A 25,928-nucleotide genomic window follows, 5' to 3' on the forward strand; every position below is an offset into this window, starting at 1 on the left:
CTCTTACAAACTGGTAACAGAAGTTACAAAGACAAGATCAAGACTATTTCAACTTGAGTGAACTTTTACAAACCACTTACAAATACCTAGATGTTACTTATTTCACTGATCTCTTAATGGTGGTTGTGTGCAAATATCTGAAACTGAAAGAACGGTAATTTTATCAGGTCAAACTAACAATAACATTGTTTTTTAAATAAAATGAATGATAAAAATTTCATGAATCAAAATCTATTTAATTGAAAGAGGTACAAGCAAATCATGTTTTTTATATAATAGAAGATTTTATCATATCCTTTTTCTTTTTACTCATATTCCACTTACATTTGCTGAAAAAATAGATCAAAAATAGACAGCACTGATATATTCACTGAATATGAACAGACGGCTTTCTGAGTTAGAGGTATGACCATTCAAAAACTAACCATTTAAAATGGAAATACAAACAATCTTCAGATTGGCTAACTTGGCCAATTATCTCACCAAAGGAAAAAAAAATTGTCAAAATACACAGAGCAAGTCCAGGTAAACATTTAAAATTTATTAAACTTTTTGGTCAAAATAATTGAACAAGTATGTACAATCCCATTTTATTAGCTCTATTATGTATTTTAGGAACAAGGTCAAATCTAATGCTTTAATGACCCAGAAGTTCCACATTTCAAGATTTGCAAATAGTGTCACAACCAATATACAGTATACGTTTTTTGTTTTTTGTTTTTTTTTAATTTAAACTTTATTTGTAGAACCTCGAAGTTAGTTGTACTTACTAGCTTACGGTGAACAAGAGTGGCACTCTACGGACATTAATTGAGAGGGTAAGAAAAGAGACATTTTGCTCTTGCATATGCATATTTGATTTAGTAATCATAATACACCTTCATTTTTAATAAAATGGAGTGTAAACCACACTTCTGTATTTCATCTGGGAATCTTAAAGGATCTAAATTTTCATGAAGAATTTTTAATTTGCAGGCACATTTTACAGACTGTAACTTCGAGCTACGTGATGCTACTAAAATGTGCTGCAATAATTTCAGGAACAACTTTACATCCATGCCAGTCTAGGGTATAGAGAAGGTTGATGAATGTTAGGCCCCTTTGGAGGAAAAAAAAAANAGTACCTAAGGCTTTAAAAAAAAAAGTTAGCAATAACAAAGATACAGTAACAAATGCATGAAACATCAGCTTGTAGTCTCAGTATTTTCCGACCTCTTAGTCAGGGACCCCTAAAGTTAGAACATGTTAAAATGTATTAAGCTGTGTTGCTGCTTGGCATAATCAAGATAGTTTTTTTGCTGGCTTGAACTGCAATGTGAAATACAATATATTATGCCAAATATTTAAAATAAAGTACATCTTCAAGACAAACACTAAAACGGTTAAAAAAACATAATGCACATAAGGCATGTCTCTAACATTGAGAGGCATCAGAAACTGAGTTTCTCTCTTCAAAGAAGAAATTTTGTTAAACGTTTTGTTTTCCTTCCTGTGCAAGGCGGTCACTGTCTATTAAGGCTGTGGACATCTTTATACTAACCTTTCCAATCTCCTACTTGGTATGCAGATGGCATTTTACAAAAATGGTGCAACTTAAACTAAATGACAGTTTTATAGAAACTAAATTTAGAATTTGAAATACTACACAAAAAAGTTCAATTAGTCTGCCAAAAATCAGTGTTTTGGGACAAACATTGTCAAATCTGCCCATCAGAATTATTTTGCACAATTTCAGTACATGCAATAAAAAAATAAAAAGACTGAATACATACCTTCAGATTTAAAAACACTTTTTATAGCTTGTTATTTTATTAAGTGGTTTACACCAGAAGGTGTGGTTATAGATACAGTTGGTGAGTAAATATTCATGGAAACCTGTCTACGAACCCAACTCAAGACCTACCTAAGTGCTCAAAGGTAAAAACACCTAAGCCTAGATACAGGCCAGAGGAGGAATGTTTACAGGCATTAAGCACAATATATGTTTCAAAAGGCCCAAATATTACAGCAGAGAAAGAGCGCGAGAGATAGAAATTACATTTTTATGACAATTTTTCTTCTTGGGTGTTAAATTTTTGGTCTATAAACTGGAAAGGAAGGCTCAGACTTAAATAAATACATTTGTTTTGAGTATTGGCCTTATTGAGTACTGTCCATCAGTTCTGCTTCTAGAGGGTTTCTCTCAGAAAACTGCAACTCATGCTCCCTGCCCCCACCGAAGGCAGAACTACACCATGAACTCAAAAACCAGGCCAGATTCTCTCCTTTATCTAAAGGGAAGTAAGTGCATCAATGTTCTTCACTGGTAGGACAACAAGGCCTTCTCTTTTACAGATAAACAACTGAGCTTAACTATGCAAGAAGACGACTCTGTCCTCAAGTAAGTCATCTTTAGTTAATTTTGTCCTGAAATATATACAAGTTATTGGTGGCAGCTACAGCAATGATGTTCTCCATGGGATGCCATGCTGTATGAAGAATCTTCTTGTTGAAGTCCAGACTGTCAACGCTTATTTCATCTTTCTTTCTTTTACCACCCGTACACACTTTACGCGGCTTTAAGATGGCACGAGGTTTGCTACTCTCCCTGGACGCTTCCAAAGTGATATCTCGTCGCGTGTTCCGGTCAAACATTCTAAAGAAATTGTTGTAAGATCCAGTCATGATAGCACTGTTTGAAAACAGAAGAGAAACCTTCTATAATTAGGTTTCACAGAAGTAATATTTCACCCCTATCTTCTCTTACACACAAGGCGACTGTCAGATCAAGCTCACAGTAAARTGCATTTGGCGTTACACTTTTTTCCTCACCAATATATACCTTTCCTCAACTCCGTTCAGACTTTAGTACCACTCCCACTCCACCACTTTCTCTTCAAGATCTTGCCCTGGGGTCCAACCCCTCCTTCCACCAGTATCCAGCAGCACCCTTATCCTTAAGGTGAGAAAAGTGGGATTTCCTATTTCTACTCTATGTTTTTATCCTGCAGCACTGGAAGTCATGGTGGAAGCAAAGGCCTCGGAAAACTGCTTAATTTAAGTACAGCATCACATATGCAAGTCCCCTCCTTTGCACAGTACACATGCTGACCATGAACACACAAATGGACTGATTAACCACAGAAAAGTTTCCTTGAATCACAAAAAGAAACCCCTTATGTGAATACATGATGCAGTCCTTCAGAAACAACTCGGGCTCACTATACAGTACCAAGCTTGCTTCTGAATAAGGCAGAAAAAAAATTTGCTTCTGAAAATGCTTTCAAATAACTAACTTCCAATGAACACCTTGCTTGTAGCTTTCACAAAACAATTTGTTTGAAATTTAGGCTGCAATGTTCATTTTTTGTGTATATAAACACTTTACCACCTGAAAAAGCCATTTTCCAAGAGGCAGAAATCCCACTGATTGTTAAAATCTCAACCACCTCAGCCTTGKCATCTTATTTGTTAATACATATTGTTTTTATTACATTAAAAAAACCCTAAAGACTAGGAGCTGATTGAGATACTATCAACACAAAACGCATTGCTCAGGTTGTACTAGGGAATACACTGAGGGGAAGAATTTTTTGCTTTTTGAAAGGGAGGAGAGCATCACGACCTATGACAACTTATGTTCTTATGATATGTTACATAACAGACACTAAGCCTAAACTTAATGATACTTTGACTTTTTTTTTTTAATGTAAGATTGACTGGAATTGCTTGAAAAAAATTTAGAAGTAAGGGTCAGTTTCACTGCATTTCAGCAGAGCTGAAGAACACATACCACATCTTTTACATTTTCTGTTAGATATTGTAAATACTGTGTTTTTTTTTTTTTAAAACGGGACTGATACAGTATGATTATTTCCTCAGTGAAAGAAAGAAACACAACTCCACCACTGTTATTAACTGCTGAAGTACATCCTTTCGAGTAACAGGCTACTTGACTTTACTGACCCTGGAAGCCATTTTCCTCTTCTACTTTTAAATCTGATTTAAACTACAGCATCCTGTTTTTCAACAATTTGTTTTCTAAAGATTTGCTCAGATTTGGATACATTCTTCTCCTCAGCCACTCGTAACCTGACACTTACAATAATCAGTTTTCCTTAATATTGTTTACTTACCAAATTAGTACGTAAGTGGCATGTAGCAGCACATGCAATCTCAGCCATCACTGCAATAGTGATGAAGGTAGGTTTCCCTCTGCTGACTCCTGCACACAGCTTACTAGACTTGACTTCCCTGACCACTGTCCTCTTCTAAACCATGTGGTGGATCTTTCGTTCTCCAAAAGAAGATAGCTTTAGGCCAAAGCTTGTTTCACAGGCTGATCCCATTACCATCAAACCAAAACTAATGCCTTTTCACTGAACAGCTTGCAAGTATTTGGTGGCAGGCAAGTCACTGTTTTAGATAGTTCAGATATATTCACAAAACTCCTACCCCCCCCCCAAAAAAAAAAAAAAAAAAAAAAATCCCCCAGACATGCCAACATGAAGTATTCAGATACAAAAGCCAGATCTGCCACAGTCTCATCCAGGGGTTCTAAATGCATTTTAAAAGCATTTAATACCCAATATTACCATATCTACAGACAGGAAACATGCCCAATCTGGGTCAATAAAACTGGCTTTGCTATCTGATTACAACGCTTCCACAACTTGCAGGCAAGACAAGTATTTCCACTGAAGTCTTCTTGCAAAGTCAATTCATTTGCACTCAAGTAATGACATCATTAAAGCTAAGGACTGGTTATGTGTTTCAAGACTAGATAATAAATTCCTAAACTTGGGGGGATGGGACAAAAACGAAAAAACAAACAGGAAAACCCCCCACACCAAACACCTTACCTATCAGAACCATTCCAGCAGCATTCAAACTTGTCAAAGATGCAGTCATTTTCATAAAGGGAACAAAGCTTGCTTCGAAGATACTCATGAACCTTTTTGAAACATTTAAAACAGTATTAGAGAGCTTTAAAGAAAAGGAAGGGGGGRAAAAAAAAAGAATGAACGTTTAAGAAAATGTGACCACCATACTTGATATGTCTCTACAGGCCTGTTTTCCATATTGAGATCCCATACTTTAACCGAAAGGTAGTCTCTTGTCATCATGTATCGACCACTGTGACTGAATTTTACATCAGATATCGATGATATTATTTCTGAAAAAAACGATCTGCTGCTAGGATCTTCAGGTTCTTCAAAAACTGTAGATAAAAGATACAATTACGAATGAAACCAACACCAAGTTCTACAGCTTCCAACATTTTTCAGTACTTACACAATTTTAAGTCATAACAGTAGTTTCTTTTAAAATAAGGTTGCTGTTAAACAGTCTTTTAAAATAGTCTCTTTTTGAACAATGTTAGGCTCCTAGTCATCAGTTTGCTAGATGCCAATCTCCAACATACTCTCAAATAGAGCACAGCATCAGCAAGCTACAGTTCAGAGGTCTTAGGGATGAATGAGAGAAGAAAAGTTAAAAAACAGTGCATGGGTATAATAAACAACACAGATCTACAAATTATGTTGAACAATAGCAGGAAAAAACAGCAGCAACCCCAACGCAAGATATTATTGCATGACCCACGTATTTTGAGAGGGTGATATGTTTTTATTTACATTCGAACAAAAGTTGTACAACACAATCCATTGAAATGAAATACTAGTATCAACACTTGAAATGCGATTGGTATGGTTTTAGAAAGCAGATAAAGCAATATATTATTTGAGCATCATAATCTTTGAAGTCAATGTTTCATGATGCAACCTATCCAGGACTAGCTTTATTTTTAAACAGGAAGTTATTCAGTGAAAAACTTTTTAAAACAAATTTTAATAACTAAGTTAACAGCTAATAGAGTAACTAATTTTAAATAATAACTTTAATTAATAACTAAGTAATACCAGCTTAGCATTATATATCTCCCACTGTACAAATATTTCTTTCCACCAACATAAAATCCTTATCTTCACTATAGAAAGCTTACCTGCAAATATCAATATGGTAGGTCACCCTACACGAATAGTAATACAAGTAAACCACTGCTACCACAGTGGTGAACAAGAAACAACAGGCTGTGTGCAAGGCACTGGCAGTTTTCCTTATCACTGCAGTACATATGTTTTCCTCACCTACATGAGCTTAGGTGGCTCGGCAGACTGAGAACATTCACGTTTCACCCCTGCAAACTAGCTGCAAACTCAGCACATATTCTCAAGATCAAATTCTACCCCAGTAGGTGCAAATGGTCACAACTTAAATGGATTCTGGCAGCCTCAGACCAGTTCCTAATGTGCAAAGGTGAATAAACTGCCCTGAACTGGCATTTGTTAAGCAGATACCTTTGAGAAGCACCAAGACTGAGTCTGGACAGAAGACAGGTCTCACTGGTGCCAAAAGCACTTGTTCCCATCAGTTTATGATGCATAAATGGGTAAACAGGAGCAGAGTCAGATCGTCAATTGTCTCATGCTACACTTCTGCTTGCTGATGGCCTAGAACAAGACAATTAAAATGTTCCATTCTACAAAACTACCACCCCTTACCTTGTAAATTCTTTACCAATAAGCAGAACTTGGTATGTTTATTTATAAGCAGAATACCTACACAGTCTATCTTGCACCAAAACAAAAAAATGCATACTAACTCACATTTTGAATGTCTATCACAGAGGGCTGAAGAACGCATATCACAGAGTCGAATAGTTCCTTTGCTACTACTGTAGACAAACACATTACAGTGATGAGGGTGGAACTCTGCAGCAGTAATCACTTCTGTCAGTTCCTCCATGTTAGCAGGCTTAATATCTACAATATCTGGGAAGGTTTTGGTAAAGGCAAGTAACATTTTACATTCAAATCACTTCTAGCAGATAGCTATTAAAAAAAAGTTAAAAATACACCCAAATCTAATGCAGATAATCAGGGCAAGATCTCGATTTCTACCATGTACAATCTGCATAAAGTAAAAGGGACCTGAGTAGATTAAAAAAAAAAATCTAGATTTTACAAATCAGTTTTAATGTATGCTGGAGATAACTGAGGAAGAGCAGAATGATATACAGAATTCATTCCAAAACATAGGCTAGATCTATCCACAGAAGCACAAAGAGCCAAGAATTAATTTGTATTTTTCTTATAAGCTCTTTATTTGCATAGTAGTAACATAAAAAAAGAAAACAAAACAGAGTTAAAAGATTGTTCTTAGAATGAAGCTACCCTCCAAACTGCCAAATAAGCATCCAGTAAGATTAAGCTCTTATGTAGAAATCTCATAGACCCTCTCAAACCTCCTTTTTAATGCCTTCTTACTGAACAACGAATATACATTCTCTCTCCATTTACCTAGAGCCTTAGAAAACTTGAGTACACTCTGTTTATATTTCTGCAACTGCTATTTTACAGCGAATTTGCCAATGGAAAACAGAATTTACAGTAACACATGATCTACTTTTCATCTTTCTGCTCTTATTTAAAATAGACTCTGAACTCCACGAATAAAGGATGATCCCAAAGGTCCTCAACTTCTCTTTAGAAATCAAACTACCTACAGTATTTCTATCAATAGTTTTCCACTGAAAGAATGCTCAAACTCAAGAATGAATGAGAGCATCCAAAGGTCTATTTTCCCTGTATTAAACCCCTTGGGATTAAAATACAGGTTTTTAAGACCTAGAGTCAAACACTTATTTTGATTAGTAAAATTCAAGTGATTCTGTTAAACACACAGATTACATGTGCTCCAGGGTTCATAAAGGACAAAAGAAGGATACTAAAACTTCTATCTGTGATTTCTAAATGCCATAGGTTAATTCTTAGGTCATCTGCAGAAAGGTACGTTTCATGATCACTATTTACTGAAATAGAGTTTATGTGATAAGTATGTGCATTTGCAAATATCCTTCTGGGACTTGCTTCTACCATTAGGTCCATGGGTTTCAATATCGGCACCTAAAACATGAAAGAGAACAGTCAAATGTGGCATTAAAGAGGTATTTGTTTCAGAAGATTTAAATTAACGCACTCCATGGGTTCCAATTTCAACTTGCTGGATCCCTCCACCCCAATTTTCCAGCAGGAGTATAAATTTGTCCTAATTTTTCACAGAACCACAGAAGTTAATGAGCACAGTTGCAAACCCCGAGTTATGAAACGCACAATACTTTGTCTAATGGCAAACACTAAAAACAGAACTTGGATTTCTTCTTTTCTAAAAATGGTTCACCTAGTTCTAAACATTTTTCAAATCCTCACAGCAAAAAACCTGACTTAACATACTAACAACATGAAACCTCTGACACAGACTTCTGCAAAAGTTACCTGTGACATACAGAAGCTTTGTACCTCCTCCATCAGGAAAACAGTGCATGTTTATTATGCTATTTGAGGATGATGTTAATGTGAAACTAGCACTTCTCCCCTGCCCCAAATTAGAGGAATGCTTGTGAAAGGAAAAGCTAGCAAAAAATCCCCACAATTTGTTTACTCTGAACAGTCAGTTTGATTTTATGAACACATGGACACTTTTTTCCACAACTAGTTGGAAGGAAGACATAGCTTATCACAGTGAAGTGGATTAAGCTTCCCTCTCTCTCAAGTTTTATCACTGACCAGCAAATGAATAGTTTAAGATTGCCCATGGTCATCCTATGCTCCTCTAGTACACACAGTTCAACAGAACGCTAACTTTCATCATCCAAACAAGAAAAAAAATTACGTGTGTCCAAGATCTTCTCTCTTCCCGGAACACAAAACACATTATCCAAGAGCTCTCTAATTGTCTTCGCCATGTCTATCTTACAGTCCATTTATATTATAAATGGTAACGATTAATTTTAATCAGTTACTATTTATTAGGCATGTTTATTAGGTACTGATTCTTATGTTCATTTCTGACCATGAGTGTTCTTAGCTCTTAGTTCCTACTCAGTTATGAAATCAAAAATGCATTAATGCAAATCACCAGGAATAGTACTTTGATATGCCCTGGTCTCTCTCTATGTAAAGGATGCAACTTTGAAGTGCTTCTTCTCCTATGAGTCTCCTTTGTTACACAGAAATGGGGATTATACTTCTGTATTGGAACATGCAAACAAAGCCCATAGGACAAGCTATATATACTCTAGATCCCCAAATCCTGATAATTCTAATATTTGAAGGTAAATCTAGGTGAAGGAGAGCTCCCTCCTCTCCCCCAATCCTTTCTCACACTTTGTTCATTCCATCATCTTTTCCTGCAAGATGCAGTGCCTGGCAACGTCTGCAGCTCACCCCAACCTTCCTTTCCTAGAAAAACAGCAAGTTTAGAAGACTAACTTTTAAGAGGGAGGTTCTTGCTTTTTGATGCCTTCCTCCCATTCTGCTTGCCGCTTCCTAAATATATTCAAGTGCTTAAAATATATGTTCACACACTTCTTCCGTGATATAACCAATACCTTGTAAAACCATGAAGCCATATTCCGGACTCTCCATGTTTCCAGATGGGTAGTCTCCTCCTACATAAGGCCAAGGTTGTAGAAGCCAAAATTTCACCTGTACCTACTTTCTATCATTCTAGCAATTGCATTTGGGGCTAAGGTAAGATATTTTAATCTGAAGACCCTATCAGATCTTGGCTCTCACATACTTGAGTAGAAAGACACCTTCCAGAGGAACTGGATGCCCTTTCCCAACATGACTATGCATTAGGCTCACGTATACCTAAAGCTTCAGTTCAATATTCAGTTTAAAGAAAGAAAAAACTGTATAATCCCAGCAAACACCAATAGTGACACAAGCTCTGAAAGCAGTGAGAATCTTGGTTTAATTCCTATTTATGGTAAAAATCATTATTCCATTTCAGGAACTCATGCTTTAAATGGTCCCAGGTTTGGAGCACCAACTCTATACTATTACATCACTACAAAGGTAGGAAAAAACCAACCAAACAAAAAAAGCAAGTATACATTAAGTTTTGCAAATGCTCAGAATTGACCTCTGACAAAAACACCTTCAACCTAACTGTAGAATTCCCAACAGTTTAAAATTTTAAGACTTATTCCTAGGAAAAAGACCCCAAAAGTTAAATACAAAGTTAAAGAAATATTCAGCAAAAACTGAATTATCAGTACAATCAAAGCTGAATATTTCCTAAATTCACATAGACTACACTTAAAGCCCAATGACGAGACCCCACCTGCCAGTTTCACTGATCAGCACTCGGGGAGGATGAAGGTTAAGCTGGGTGCCTACTCTTCCTTACTAGTGGCACAGACACTACAGCATTATCCTCTGCTGGTATTAGCCACAGCAAGGACGAGAAGACAAGGGCCTCTGCATACTGAAATAAAAGCGTTCTCTACGTATGTCCCCCAACATATTTTGCGGGGGAAACAGGCTTCATCCTAAATGGACAAAATTTAAGTAAAACATTGAACAAGTTTAATAACTTTCAGCACCAACGCAACTGAATCATATCAGCTGAATCTGCTGAAGCATCCAGCAGTACGTTTCATTCAGTTGTGGCTCACTATACATAGCATTTTTAAAACCTCAGCTACAAAGACGACGTGACCAAAATGTATTACATGCTCTTCCATTATTTCAGTTAAATACTTTAAATCTGTGATTTCATTCTACTTTCCTAGCTGAAATAAATAAATTTATTGTGGCTTATCGTCCAACATCTCTCATCCTGTAACGGTCTGCATATTTTGTTGTTTTGTGCCAAAAAGGAAAAGAGAAGTCACTTTTAGTCATAGATAACAATTTATGTGGTGCAAAGTAAAGAGAAATTATTTTTCTAGACACATTAAAGAGTTTTATGATAAAAAAACTAGCAAGTTTCTCTTCTGAAACACCATTCTTATTTCAAAATAAATATGGCTACAAGTATGTGTCAGAAGCATTCAGTTTAAAAAAGTAATCATAGTCTATCGGCACACTCCTCGGCTATAATTAAGCCAGAACGACTAGGTGTAATAGTTTAGATTAACTAGAAAGTGCAGACTGAACTTTTTATCACTATTCTTAATACTGCACCAAAACATTAGACTGTTTTATGAACAAAGCATTATGAATCCATACTTTCTGTAAACTGAGTTCAGAGTATAGCGGTCTCAATTGGTGACATCCTGAAATGCTGCAATTTTAGGCCAGAATATCTTTAGTCTGTTATATTTTTACAGCTCAATTTTTTACAAATTTTTACAGTCAATTTGAATATACTCAGGTGGACTAATGCTGTTTCTAACAAAGTATTTTTAATTAAAAAGAGCTTAAAATTCAAATCCATTTTAAATATGTTAAGATGTTCCAAGAAAAGCATATTGGAAAGCTAATAATCAAATACTAAAGCCATGGAGGTCTGTCTTAAGTTTTCCAAACCAACCTTTTCTTATAGGTATGTCTTCATAATTAAGTATCTCCATTTATAAACGTTTTCAGTGTCCCTGACCAAAATATCATTTCTAGTCTACACATTTCAGATGACAACTTTGGTAGTACAAAGGTAAAGAAGTAAATGAGAAAAAAATATTTAAAGCCAAAGAGCAGAAACATACCCGTAGCGCTGTGATTCTGAAAGGATCCCTAAGTCTTCCATCTTCATCTTTTAAATTATAACCTTCGGCTCTTTTATCCCTTTCACTTATTTTCCATAATTTAATAGTTTTATCTAAAACCAACAAAAATTCACATCCTTGAAATGAATTAAATTCAAAATAAATCACTAAATAACAGAGTCAGTAGAGTGGGTATTATTTCTTCATCTAGGGGTCCACTGCTTGCCACAAAGAACCTCACTGGAGTCCTTTGAACAACAATATGATATAAAATACAATCCTCCCTATATATACTACAATGTATAATGCAACAGTACTTCAGTTGTACTGTTTAACAGAACTGGTACATTTGAAAAAAAAAAAGCCCAAATACATTCACTCAAAGGGTGGGGATGGGAAAAATCAATGAAAGTATCAGTGAAAAGGAAAAATAAGATACAGATAAATAGATTCCATGTTCAATCTATTGTAATATTTAATTTGAATAAAACACAAGTCTTCACCTGAACAATAAGGCACTAAACCTATCGTTCATTGAAATTACCCTTCACAAGATAAGTGTCACACACCAATTACCAAAATTCACTAGAGAGCCCTGTACTGACTACCTAACCCATTTTAACTAACAAGACAAATGCTAGGAAAAAAAAAAACAAACCACCCTAGGAAAACATGAATTACTTATAACTACCTCAAATTAAGGAAACCCAAATTTGTTCTAAGCGTCTGCTAGGAGACAACCAAAGGCAGTAACAGAGAGCAGGAACTTGCTCCATTATTTTAGGACTCCATGCCCGGAGGCATGTACTTCCCAGGTCTTACTAAGGGAAGTCTGTCCAAATACAGAATGTAAGTATAAACCAAGAATGAGATCTATAGATACCTGGAAACAAACCTCTCCTCCACAAACCGCAAAGTATTTTTAAAGCATTTAAGATTAAAAAAAAAAGTTTAAGACTGCTTTGAATTTAATATGAATTAGGTCAAAGTAAGACAGTTTTAGATTTCAAGGTACTGTAGACAGAAGTCATTCTTGCTTTTAAAGTTTTGTACAGCAGAAAATACATCAGCACTTTTATAAGATCATTTAAGCACAAGGAAAAAAGTGATCCAAACTTTTAGAAGCAATACTTATTCCTCTGACAATAAAAGCAAGTTTTTCCATGCACAGTTCTACATATTAAAGCTTGCTCCATGACACAATAAAATGAAACGGTCCTAATAATCATAGCACTGATTATACCAGTAATATAAGTAACAACTAATATCATACTGGAATAAATAAAAATGTTTAAATAATTAACAGGTCAAAGAAAAGGTGGCATCGCTACCTTTCCAACTTGTAATTTTTGCATTGCATCTACGTATTCTAAGGTCCACAATGAAAATACTACAGATTACTACTTTTAATGTGACTGTTGCCTTTTAAACCTTGGGCTCTTCTAAGGATGCACATGTTTTGGTATTGGAAAAGCAAAAAGAGCACTGTAACCACTGTGTTTCAATTTCAAATGCTTATCTTTAAAACACGTGTGGGATCAGAAAAACCATCAGTCACGCTTTCAGACTTCTACTACAGTTCAGCACACTGGGAAGCCCTTTATACAGAATCCAAACTAAAAGGCAGAGTAACAGGGTATGCACATTGATAACATGGCCAGCATATCCACAGAATTAAATTATGCCTGTTACGTAGCTGCTTCACTACAAATTTACGGTAAGTCAGTAACCTACAGTATTACAATCAAAACATATTTTACATATAATTAGAACCAAGAGAAGACATTAAAACAGTCCCAAAACACCCCCAAAAATCACAAATGGATCAAGGGTAAGATAATATTTAAATGAGGTATAAAAAGTTTTTTTGCAAAAATAAAGTGTCCTTACCATTTGTAGACAGCAGGAAATGAGCAGCATTCTGTTGCGGTAACCACCTAATTTTATTAATTTTTTCCTCAATTTCTAGACTTTTCAAGTAGTCAAACTCAGGTTCATGACTCTGAAAGGTACTGTAAACATTATATTCTCCCCTAGAATGAGGACGGCTTTTATTCTGAAAGGAAACATAATATTTCTTGAAACTGATGTTACTCAGTTCATTAGGAATTGTACATACAAACTAATGACTAGAAATTGTAAAGTAAGTGTCAACTAGAAAGTAAACTTATTACAACAGGTCTTGATGAATTTGACATTTTTACTCTATGGTAGTATCCAGTTTAGCATCACCATAATGCACACAGACTTACTTTTTAAAAAATAGCTTTATATATAAATAATAGAATAGGTTCTGTGATTAGACAAATAAAGTACTTTAAAGAGGCACATTGTTTGCAAAGGAGTTCCTGCGTTTGTTTTGAAGAGGTCTAGGCTATACTATGACTACCAAGCAGTTTCAACAAAATCAGAGCAAAGAGGTTAGCTAAATCCTAAACCTTCACCTCCAAGGGATTACTTTTCCCACTTCACTTATCTCCATACCTGTCCTCACCCAAAACTCACTCCTTTAATCACCAAGTTATGGTCATAATGCTGGGTTTCCAGACTATCAAATGTTTAATTATACTATGTTCTATGTCCTTAAATATGTTTTTATAAAATCATGACTACAAAAAGTCACTGATGAAGGGCCAGAAGGATCGAGCACTAGAACTGGCTCCTTCCTACTCTCTTTAACAAATACTGTACACAGAAAAGGTATCAAGGTTTATACTTAAACTCTGACAACCTTTCTCATTCTAAAAATCTTGAGGGAAGGAAGTACCACACTTTCATCTATGGCTTTCTATAGTGTTCATCATGATATACTGAAGATTATTACACAAACAGGCAAACAACTTTTTCCCTTATAAAATTAGAGGACAACTTTGTATTATTCTCATTTGGTAGATGAGGTACCAAGGAACAGATCAAAGTCACAAGTATCCACTGATTTGCAATGTCAGATTTGAGGTATCTAGTTATTTAGCTTTTCAAGTAAGTTCATGTTAGATACTCGTTCATGTTTGGAGAACGGCTCTCNNNTAGGGCTGCGTGTGCCCAGAACTTCTGAAAAAAAACCAAACCCAAATTCCCATAAAACACAATTGGAAACCACTCACTTGAGAAGAAGCAAATCATCTGCAAAGACAGGCAGGAATCAGTTGCCCAGGAAAAGCCTATTCTGCGCCTTGACTGATGGTATGTTACTGTGGGAAAGCAGCAGCGACTCACGTAATTAAAGACTGCTGCACCAACCTAAGGCTCCAAAGGCAACCTTTGTGCTGAAACTTCCTTGCATTTACATGCTTGACTTTGCAGCTTTCGATAAGGTTGTTTTGGCCAGTTTCTTTCTGCTGTCTCGCACAAGTGTGGAGTTTTGGTTAACTCTATATGTGAAATTTTATAACTATGCTGGATTGTTATTGACCTAGTCTAAAACTCAACTAAAGTGTAAGATTTTACTTATGTTTTCAGCATTGTTTGAGTAGATTTTTTCCTCCTCTCCAGAAGTTCTGTAGTTTTATACGTGACACAAGTACTTTGGTACTATGACACACATCCTTGCCCTGTTCTGGGTTAGATCAGCTGAAGCWTGTCACTTCATCTGTGTGCAAAGAAATCAAAACCTATCAAATGAATGCATTAAACCCGTATCAAGACAATAAGCAGCTTGGTTTCTGAAGTCATTTGATTCCATGGGTCTTTTCCTTCAATAAAAAACACAAGTTCTCTAACTCCTGAATGGGATATAGGAAGGGAGAATGTTAACTGAACGCTGATGAGCTAGTGGCAGTGAACTGAGCACATTAACTTACCAGCTGGTAACACACAGTGGACCCTTGGAAAGCCTATAGCAATTAAGTTAGGAACAAAAACAAAAACCCTCATGTTTGGCTGGGGGGGGGGGGGGAGAGATGAGCAGGAAAGAATTACTCTTATGCCCACCTCTCCCTACAGTTCATATGCGCTCCCAGCAGACAGCTGAATATTCCTGTGTGAAAAGTCTGACTTTTTTTAAACTGTGAGGAAAGGACTTGACAGCTGGGTTTTGACTTACAGAACTGAGCACTAAACAGCTGAAAGACAACCAATAATAGTTCCACTCTAAACAAGCGCCAACAAGCCAAAGACCCTGAGCAGGTGCACGCTTTTGACCTTGATCTCTCTTTGCTTTAGTTAAGTCTATACAGCAGACTAAAGAGCTTTCTAGGTATAGTAGCATAACATTTCAGCAGCTTTTTCAGCAACAGTATTTTCATTTTACTACCTCTCAAAATCCTCACTTGAAAACTAATAAGTCACCTTCAGTAAAATGTTTTATAAATGGTACTATAGTAAAGATGAAATGCAAAATATTGAGCAGCTGTTCATTAGCTGAGCATCGTCTGAACCACACAACAAACGAAGTGGAATTCTGCTAAAAAAGAATGTAACACCTAAAAATTAGTATGCGTCAGGCACAAAAAAGCTGAATTAAAATTCCATGTTCAACTTTGGTATTTCTTATGCAAGAAAAGGCTCAAAACCAAAATTCTCATAAGCTCTTTAAAGAAAAGCATAAGCATGCTCCTCAGTGGCAAGAAAAAAAAAAAAGGCCACGTGAAAAGTTCAGTCTTTAAAGGAAAGAAATCAAGGTTTCTCACAGACATGATAAGGGACAACAAGCATCTGTCTGCGTTAAGGCCTAGTTAGTAAGTCAGCATTTAGTGCGCTCTTCCAGTGCACACCACTGTGGTTATATAAAGCTCAGTAATGTATCTGTGTTGATGAACAAGCAGAATATTGCACAGTATCATCACACAACTGAACAGCATTCCAAAGATCCAGCGGAAAAGCCACATAACTTTGGGAGGGGAGATGTCTTCCTACCCTCTGGGTCTAGGATGCCCAGGTGTTTCTGGAGAAGTAGCTGCTCCCACTGTTTTAGAGCCATAGGCTCCTAAAACACACCAGATGGTTAATTCTTCAGTTTCTGAATCATCTTTTCCTGTTCTCCTGCAGCTTAACATGTGTTCTCCTTTATAAACTTGTTTTCTTAAACTATTTTCAAAAATATTAGTATTTACCTTAAATCAACCTGACCCTAAGCATAAAGTTTAGGAGAAAGTCCACAGGCAATTCTGCAAGATGATACTGAGCATACTAAGCACATATATAAAGTGGTCATCTTTTTCTTTTGGGGGGGTTACCACCAAACCAACCTACTGAGTTCAATAAGAGGCAGATATTTAGAGATTTGGACAATTTAGGATTTTCTGAGAAAACTATCAAACCATTTAAAAGTTGCAGCATGAAAAGATGAAGTGAGACCGTGCAACACAAGAGCAGTGTAATAGCACTGTTATTTTTCATGGCACTGACCTCTTGTTCCCTTTGAAATATAACCACTCTGCCACCTTTGTCTCCTGTCGCAAGAAGATCACCAGAGTAATTAAATTCAACTGTTGAAATAATATCAGCTGTAAACAGAACAGAAATAAAATAGCACTGTAATGTGTAAAGCAAATCAAGACGTTTCAAGACTTGAACACAAAACAAAATTATTCAACTTGTATTAAAGCAACAGCAGAACTATTTGATTTACATCCTTGTATCCAAAAATTACGCCATGTTTCAGAGCCTTTCCCCCCCCCCCAAATGTAAAACATTTTCTCTCTTACTCTGGAGTATCACTGCAGCTTACACTGATCACAGTAAGGTTGGCACATATCTGCCTTCCCCCTAAGCTGAGTATTTATGCAGCTAGTTCAGGAAAAAAGCTGGCCAAAAAATAATAATAAAAAAATAAAAAAAGTAAAGAAAAGTTTGACAGTTTAGCTTCCTGAACCAACTCAGTGCAGAATCATCAGCACTTGTACAGCAGATAAGAGGCAAGGATGATGGCAGGCGAAGAAACAGGAGAGCAAAGAAAAAGACTGCAGGAGCTCCAATTTAGACTGACTTAAGCTCCCTCCGAGTCAAACCCTGAAAACAACCAGCATTTATTCACCACTGATGATAGATGCTCTACCACAGGCCACAAGAAATCTTTGGAGGTGGCAATAAAGAAATAATTGTTATCAAGCAATCTCTAACCAAGAGAAGAGCTAATTAAGGTCTGTGTCTGTCAGGTTTTAAGCACACGGTAAAAACGAACAATCAGACAAAACAACCACACACATTTTGATAGCATAAAGTTGTAAGTAAACATTTTAATCACACTGTTGTTGGCTAGCCATGTAAATGCATCACTGTATTATGCAGGTAAAAACAATTTGTAAAATTGGAAGTATTTCACATCAATTAGTTTCAGAGTCTGTAATCGGAGACTAGATAAAAAGTTACTTTCCTGTATTGATTTTGATATGTCATTTTCGACTGATAGTTTCAATTCAAACTTTAAATCTCTTTGAGTAACCCCCCACTCTTAGCAGGCAGATGTTTAGACATTCTAATCAGCTTTCTCAATATATCATACATATTTAAATTATTATCAGATCCCCTTCATATAGTTGCTTCCAAGTGTACAGAGATCTTTGGTGGGGGGGGACCCCCCCCCCCAAAAAAAAAAAAAAAAAATCACAAGCTTCCTACAGATTTATCCCAGCCTTCAAAATTATACTACTAATCTGCTTCTGGACACTTCTATTTCTATATTCATCTTTCTTTAAAATGTTACAAAGAGATTCCATTTTGGTAAAGAACTGGATAATGGCTAATCCAGAATCTTCAGCAGACTTGCTTAAAACAGACCCAAAGCAAGAGAATAAAAACTACACTATTGCTGAACACACTCTGTAGTGAAAAATCAAGTCTTTCCCTAATCAATTTTTCAAAATTAGCTATACTGTTAGCTTTTAACTAGTGTCTCTAGCATACCTTGCTCTCCCTTCACAAACTTAACTTCAGCTGCCATCGCAATGTCTAACTACAGTGACCACCAGCATTAAAACTCCTTAGTCATTTCTAAACTCGAATCACAGAATTCTTTGTAAATTCATCCCTTCACTGATGACCTCTTTCCAAGTTATTAGGAATCAATCTTTTTTGACTTTTTACTAAGAGTATCATCAGAATAAAAATTTATTCCCCAATTTTACGTTTCTGGTACCTGATCATTTTGCCTCAGTAGGAGACTGTATACAGAAATATTTAAAACACAACCCCCCCCCCCCAAACCCAAGACAATACTCCCCTCTCCAAATTGCTAAAATGGATTTACAGCAATAAAGTTAAATACTGAAGATAACATATGATATAAAGGTTTCACTAGTACTAAATGATCCCTTACTTCAGAAATTGCCTTAGTATTACGAGTTCCTTGTAACACCTCACTAATAAAATCTTAAGACATAGTGGTACATGTATACATATATTTATACCTACATATACATAAATATATATAAAAAAATCTCATGATACCATATATAGTGGTACGATATGTTTCCTCAATTCAAAGATATAAATAAAAAAAGCTATCTATTCCACTTGCCTAGAAACTATGCACAGCAATAACATTTTACAGGCATTTTTCTTCACTGAACCTCTGTGTTAAAAATTAAAATGCCTACAAGAAGTTTAAACAACGATACAAGATCTGTCAGTCTGCATGTGAATGGGACCTCTGTCCCTCTCTTTGGAAGGTTAAAGAAAACTCGGATTATTGATGCACTAACACCTGCCCTTCCTACACTGTAAGCAAACCAAACTGAGGAGATGATAAACAAACCGAGTTTAAAATGGCTATGAAGAGACTGGGATTTCTAGCACACTGATTGCTCAGTCAATCCTGTTCATACTTTTTACTCCAATTAAGTCAAAAAGAATACACAGGTTACATTGTACATAATTTGAACCATTTCTTTGATACACTTTCTACCCCCAAAACAGAACAATTTTGTCTACCCTTAAAGCTGATATACTATTTCACTTTTCCAAAGCTCGTCACATTTCTCTAGCTTAACCACAGATACTCAGAAAGGCAGCGGGGTATCACATACATGAAGAGTGTATGAACTGGTCCATGCAAAGCTTTCTGATAACTGGATTTTTTTTTCCTCCAAGAATGAAAGCAAACTTTTTTTTAAAAAAAACGTAAGTGACAAATCATATGGCACGAGAAATACTGCACGTGAAGCCTTACACAGGGCACATGCTTACAAGTTAAGAGTGATCAGTGAATGAGGTATGCATAGATGCATATGCTTGGTTAATGCTAGAAGCAGTAGATAAATGGAAAATTCGAAACGTGAGTGATCCAGTTAGCTACGTCTAACAGAGCCAAGACAACAGCAACCTTTCATCCCCAAAACATATCTGAGCTGGTGCGATCCTGGGGGGAGTGCAGAATTTGCTGAATTCCCAGGGAAAATCTATCTCTAAGGAAAATTGCTGAATACACTGAAGAAAGCAAAAAAACAAAGTTTAGTACACCTGCAGACAAGTTTTATATTTTTTTCGCTATCCCTGTATTTCCAGCTGGAAAACTCATTTTTCCTTTTCTTTTTTTCTTTCCTTTTGATGTACATTTTTTCCCCCAAAGAACTGTTATCCACATTTAGAAACAAACTGATTTAAAGTATCTTAAGCATTCTGAGCATTTTAAACAAGGCCCTTTCAATACAACTTGCATAATACATGTACGTGGTAATTTGAAAATGTTTTAAAGCCAACACATTCTTCCTCCATGGTAACGACTGGAAGAACAAGAGGTAAAAGACTCAAGAATCAATTAAAACAAACAAACAAAAAACCCCTCTGTATGTGACTAATATAGCTGTTGGGCCTCAATACTGATCCATGTTAATCATTTCCACAATTACACATTTGCTTTGCACCCAATACATGCCTAAATTGTGTGAATGTATAAATTATAGCTCATTACAAATGGTTGACTGGCTAAGAGGTTTTATAGTTATGAATACCAAATATCTTGTCATAAACAGAGAATTTAGGAGTAAAATGAGGAAGCCAGCATGCCCTGAACTAGCTGGAAATGCTCTCTTCATTCAATTCTACTCTAAGGTTGACTATAGTGCTAGAATAAAGAAAGTAAAACTCTTACATCCCAGTATCACTCAATTATATACATAAAAATAGGCATATCAGGAGACACCACAGGAAAGCAGAAAACCAAGGAAAACAGAAATGAACAGATGAGGTACTCAATTCAAGGTGCAGTGACTTGACAGAGTAAGTTTATGATATATTCAGTACTCTTCTCAAACATTAAGTAGCTCTTAAGTTACAAAGATTTACCACCAGCAAAACTACTATTCTACTACCATGAAATCTGAAAGCCATTCAAGTGTAGATCATTTTTACTCTCTGAAACATTACRCTGTCCTAGTAAGAATAAATCACTCCTTAACATATGCAATTATTTCAAAGGAATGAATTCATAAAAACCACTTCTTCTTTTAGCTTCAGAAAGTAAAAAAAGACTAATAGTTTCTCCCATGTATACTATCAAAGTATTTATCGACTTATTTTCTCAAAATACACTAAACATCATTTTTGCTTTAATGTGCATGAGAAGTCAACATCACTTGTCTGACACAGCTCTTGCTTACTAGCAGTGCTAGGTGTCCAAACTGAATACTGGGTACCATTATGCTAAGCATTGCAGAAAAATGCTAAAATCCAGACACTGCCTGAATTCTAAGGTTTTAGGGGGAAAAAAAAAAGTAAACAAGATGTATAGATAAAATGACCATGCCAGTGCAGAATGTCTCTCTTTGCCAACTGACTGCCTACTGGAAAATGCTGTCTGAAATTTTAAATGTCACTGAAATGATGCACAAAAATCTATTACAAACATGTGACGGGCTGCTCCTTCCCCCCCCCCCCATGTGCTCTCTCCCCCTCAACCTGACCTCCCTGTAAGCAGCACGTAGGCAGGGGCTAATTGAGCATGCACCAACTAAGACCCATCTAGCATGCAAATATGACTATGAGTCAGTCACCTCCCCCCCATAAATAGGGGGCAGCCCAGAGCCCATTGAGCTCTGCTGCATGGCAGCAGGCTGCCTCCTCTTGAGCAGGGACGCCTCTCAAGGTTACTCCTCAAAGTTGAGGGATTCCTTACCTGCCACAGATCCTCGGTAAGTGATTAATAGCATGCTGAAACTTTGCAAACTTCGCGAAACTTTGCTGAGTTATATCTCTGATTAATTGTGCACATAATCCCTTAGACATAAACCATTGACCAAGTCTGAGACTAGGATTGGAGCCAGCCGCCCCCAGGCTCCTCTGAGGAGGAGTTTGGAAAGCAAGGGGGTCCTTTCTGAACCTTGTGACTCCATGGGAGGGTCTCCTTCAGACATACACCATTGACCAAGTCTGAGACTAGGACTGGATCTAGCCGCCCCCAGGCTCCTCTGAGGAGGAGTTTGGAAAGCAAGGGGGTCCTTTCCGAACCTCGTGACTCCATGGGAGGGTCTCCTTCAGACATACACCATTGACCAAGTCTGAGACTAGGATTGGATCTAGCCACACCCAGGCTCCTCCGAGGAGGAGTTTGGAAAGCAAGGGGGTCCAGTCTGAACCTCGTGACTCAACGGGAGGGTCTTCTTGACACTTATCTGACCCTGTCCTCCATGCAGTAAATAACTGAGTGAACCTTGCCATCGAACCTCGTTAAATCATTGCCTTATTTATGACTGAACTTTGTTAAATCACTATCTTACTGCAATAAAACATGGTGCTGCTTCTCTCTTACGAGTAAAGTGCGTTACTCTCCACGCATCTGCGACAGCATGCTGCCTGGGAATAGGTAAGTGGAGGTGGCATATTGGCACAAAACCAGACTATCTGGGGAAAGCGAAGTTAGGAATAGAGCTCGCTTGTGGGAGAAACATATGTGAACTGCCACCTGACTACACTGTGGCCATTTCATTCAGCAGAAATGGTCCTTTTTTCCCCACGGATGAAATAGTCCTTGCACCACCTGTAAAAGTATTATCGACACTTACTATGGCAGCAGTACGTTGAAGTACAGCAATCAAAATGAGTTCTGTGTGTAGCAGGAATAAAAATTAAGTTTTAGATAAGGTAATGACAAAAAAAAGAGTTTTGAAGGAGGAGGTTACAGAGGCTACAGAAGATTACTGTTGTTGTCATGGAGCTGACATTGACAAGCCATTGAAGAGCTCCCTTGGAAGGAAAAAAAACACTGAATACTTGCCTCTTACATAATGTTTGAGGATTTTTTTAATCTCAAGAAAGGTCTAGTTTTTGCTTAAGATTTAGGCTATTTTTTATTTAAAAATTACCAAAAAAATCTCTAGCAGCATACTTTGTTCCAAAATGAAASACAAATATGTGCTGACCACAAGAACTGGAAAAGACTGTCATAGTTGTTGTATGTGTGCACTTTATCCAAGTTACCAAGAAAAATTTAAACTATGATAAATCAACTTTTTAAAAGCACTAATGCTTTAACACTAGTGTTACAATTAGTGTAACATTAGTGTTAACAACACTTTTCCCTACAGGAATGTTTCATTGAAGCATAATGAACCCTGGAGTAATTCCATCAGTATTCTCAGCACTATACTGTTTCAAAACTGGCAAAATCCAAAAATTATGAGCCTAGAGGTAAACTGCAAAATTCACTCCAAATCAATCATTCTCTGTGTACTGCTCAGCCTACTTGACCCATTTACACCCACTCTTTCTTTCTACGTCAGCTTAAAACTTTTAGAAAAAACAAAGCAAGCCTTTGCAGATTCTTAAAGATCACATTAACTTTGGAATTTTTAAAGTATTTTTATTATATGTCAAAACTTCTTCTTACTATGCATACAAACAATCTTATTTCCCAACAGAATATTTCAGCCTTTTCTTCATAACAGCAAAATACCTTAGAGTGAAACGTGCAGAAGAATGAGAAAAGATGACACATCATGTTATTTCCTGACGTACAGCATCATAACGCACTCTTCTCACGTACGGGACACCCCTGGGTTACGTATTATGCAGAAACAGTTACAGAGGTTTGTCCGACTTGCTTCCTTCCTCTATGTTCTAGCATGGCTAGAGCTCTCTACTCCAGAAGCGGCCAAGTAAACTTGTAAACAAGTGCTCTTGTAAACCACGGAGAACAGCAAGATTTATGGCTTTACAATAGAATATTAGTCTCGCAATATTTGTTTCTTTCTTGCCATGGCAAATTAAATTTTAGGTTTACTTTCAGAAAGCAGTTCTAACTTACACTCTGTGTATAGGGTAGGAAACTCCTAGCCATTTTCAAAGCTTGTCAATTAAAAGCAGCATAGGGAGAAAATGCTGGCAACTAGATTAGGATCCTGCAGAATCCTCCCAATTTAAAAGCTCTGAACACCTCTATAGGTAGCAAATGTCCTCCCAACATGTTAGACAGCTAAAAATACCTTTAAAATATCTTTAAAATAATGTAGTGGAAGCCATTCTCAGTGACTCAAAGGCTCTCGTAAGCCTTAATACAAATTTCAAAATTCAATGTAAATGCTCCAAGTCTTTTAAAACCATTGCTTAATCTTCATCTCTGCATATCACAAAACTCCTGTCATTATTCTGTCAAAGTTTATAAATTTAGGCCTCCAAAGTCTCCTGGGCTAATTTACTTTGGGGGGAGGGGGAGAGATTTTGAGATATATTAAAAAAAAAAGGAGGGTGGAAAAAAAAATAATTAAAAAAAAAAAATCAAGCTTAGTCTTCCAAACTAATCTAATCTCACAAAGAATTCATACTAGGTATTCCTAACTGACAGAGATTTCAGTGCTGGGACTCTCTGTTTAGGCAATGGAGAAAGCAAGATATCCAGAAAATCTAAATTAGACACTTAAAATTAGCTAACATAAATACTCCCTCTAGAGCTGGCTGCATATTACTATTTAGTTAGAACCCCAAAACTGAGAAAAAGTAATTATTTTTTACCTGAGCCAGCAGATTCATGCATTTGGGGCTGCGGACCACGCTTTAGCACTAACTAGACACAAGCAGCATCAACTTTTCTCTCGTTCTTTTACGCTGTTCAAAGACTCTTTTGTTAAAAGCCCTCTCCTCAGACATTTAATGGACAAAGAAGCCAAACAYGCACTGTTTTAGAGGATTATGTGAAGGGGAGGCTGCTTTAACTCCTAAGGGATCTTGTCTTTTATATTTTTGGAAATTTTAAGTAACACAGGTTCATACTCAGTTCGGAGACTGAGAAAAACTGCAAGTCCGCAGACCTTTCTCCTGCTCTCCCTACCTTGAGAAATCTTTTAAATATGTAACACCTTTTTGATGATCTGTCCTAGAGATCCAAGAAATGAACTTTCTGAAATGAAACTTTCTGAAGAGGCTCATGCTTTGAGAGGAAATGACTGGATACGGAACAAAGCCAGATGGCTGGCATAAACTGTAAAGGAGATTGCCAATGGAAACTAAACATAGAAAGAACATTTCTCTCCTGTAATTAAGTTCAAAGGTGACACACCTTCCCCCACCTCCCCCACTGTTATTCTAGAAAGTATTTTATTCCACAGCTGAAGAAAGTTACTGAAGACTATAGTCTCCCACAGTGGATGGAAATGAAGCAGAGAGTGTAAAAGGGGATGAGTACAGGTTATGTGCTGCTAATTCCACTTGGAAATCAGGAAGCAGGAACTCCGATTTTGTGCTGGACTGTAAAAAAAAGGCAACATAATGAACAGAACTCTCCTTTGCAACAGCTGACAGTAATATAGCACTTCAAGACAGAACTGGTTAAAAATACGGTTAGCCAGGGCCTATGCAGAGAATGGCAAGGAACCAACATTTCAGAACGACTAAGCGAAAAATCAAATGGAATGAAATAACAGAATGTAAAAGGAGCAAGTAAGAACAGTGACGTGATAGAAGATATGAAGAGAGCCATTAGAGGGAACAGAGTAAGTCAAAGCAAAAGAAGAAATGTAGCAACCAATGTCTGTTAAACAGTAAGTAATGAAAAAAAGATTAAAAAGAAATCAAAATCATATTCAAGCAAAACAAGTTAAAGATGCACAGTATCTTAGAACTGCCTTGTTACCAGATTAACATTTATTCCATGGGAACGCTCCAACAACATCACTAATAGTAAGGTATCTATTTGCATTAAAAGGCTTTTGCGGGGGCAGGAGGAGGAGCTGGCATAACAGCTGACAGTTCTTCGCATTTGGATCAGCGCTGCCGTCACACAGAGGCAACAGCACAGAGCTGCCAGCAGGCACCGCGCTGCTAACCAGAGCCCACCCTCACGCTTACTGACAGGGTCAGGTGAGCTATCAGGACTTCAGTTATTACACGTTTCTGATTATTACCGAGTGGCTTCAATATCGATTTTTAGTCTTCACCATCTCCTCCTTTCTCCTCATTTTTATCTCTCTCACTGATTTGCTTCTGGGTGAATGAAGATTCTGTGCTTTGGCTGTGAGAACAGTCA

At 36.8% G+C, this 25,928-nt stretch overlaps 1 protein-coding gene across 3 annotated transcripts; it reads right to left on the reverse strand.

Moving 5' to 3' along the window:
* Positions 1–520: 520 nt before the first annotated feature.
* PPP2R2D (protein phosphatase 2 regulatory subunit Bdelta) lies at positions 521–25,928 on the reverse strand. 3 transcript variants are annotated; one of them, XM_026065569.1, is made up of 9 exons: positions 25,807–25,928; positions 16,883–16,980; positions 13,427–13,592; positions 11,537–11,649; positions 7,769–7,946; positions 6,648–6,812; positions 5,031–5,200; positions 4,842–4,933; positions 521–2,671 (listed from the first exon to the last, which is right to left on the reverse strand). In XM_026065569.1, the coding sequence occupies exons 5-9, from the start codon at positions 7,926–7,928 to the stop codon at positions 2,392–2,394; spliced, it is 867 nt and encodes a 288-aa protein (XP_025921354.1). In that variant the 5' UTR covers positions 7,929–7,946; positions 11,537–11,649; positions 13,427–13,592; positions 16,883–16,980; positions 25,807–25,928; the 3' UTR covers positions 521–2,391. The 3 variants fall into 3 exon arrangements, with proteins under 3 accessions (XP_025921354.1, XP_025921352.1, XP_025921353.1); XM_026065567.1 differs by lacking the exons at positions 11,537–11,649; positions 16,883–16,980; positions 25,807–25,928 and having other exon boundaries at positions 1,774–2,671; positions 13,427–13,555; XM_026065568.1 differs by lacking the exons at positions 11,537–11,649; positions 13,427–13,592; positions 16,883–16,980; positions 25,807–25,928 and adding an exon at positions 9,431–11,528 and having other exon boundaries at positions 1,774–2,671.

This window comes from Apteryx rowi, unplaced genomic scaffold, assembly GCF_003343035.1.
Source record: "Apteryx rowi isolate R43461 unplaced genomic scaffold, aptRow1 scaffold_23, whole genome shotgun sequence".
In the NCBI taxonomy this organism is placed as follows: domain Eukaryota; kingdom Metazoa; phylum Chordata; class Aves; order Apterygiformes; family Apterygidae; genus Apteryx; species Apteryx rowi.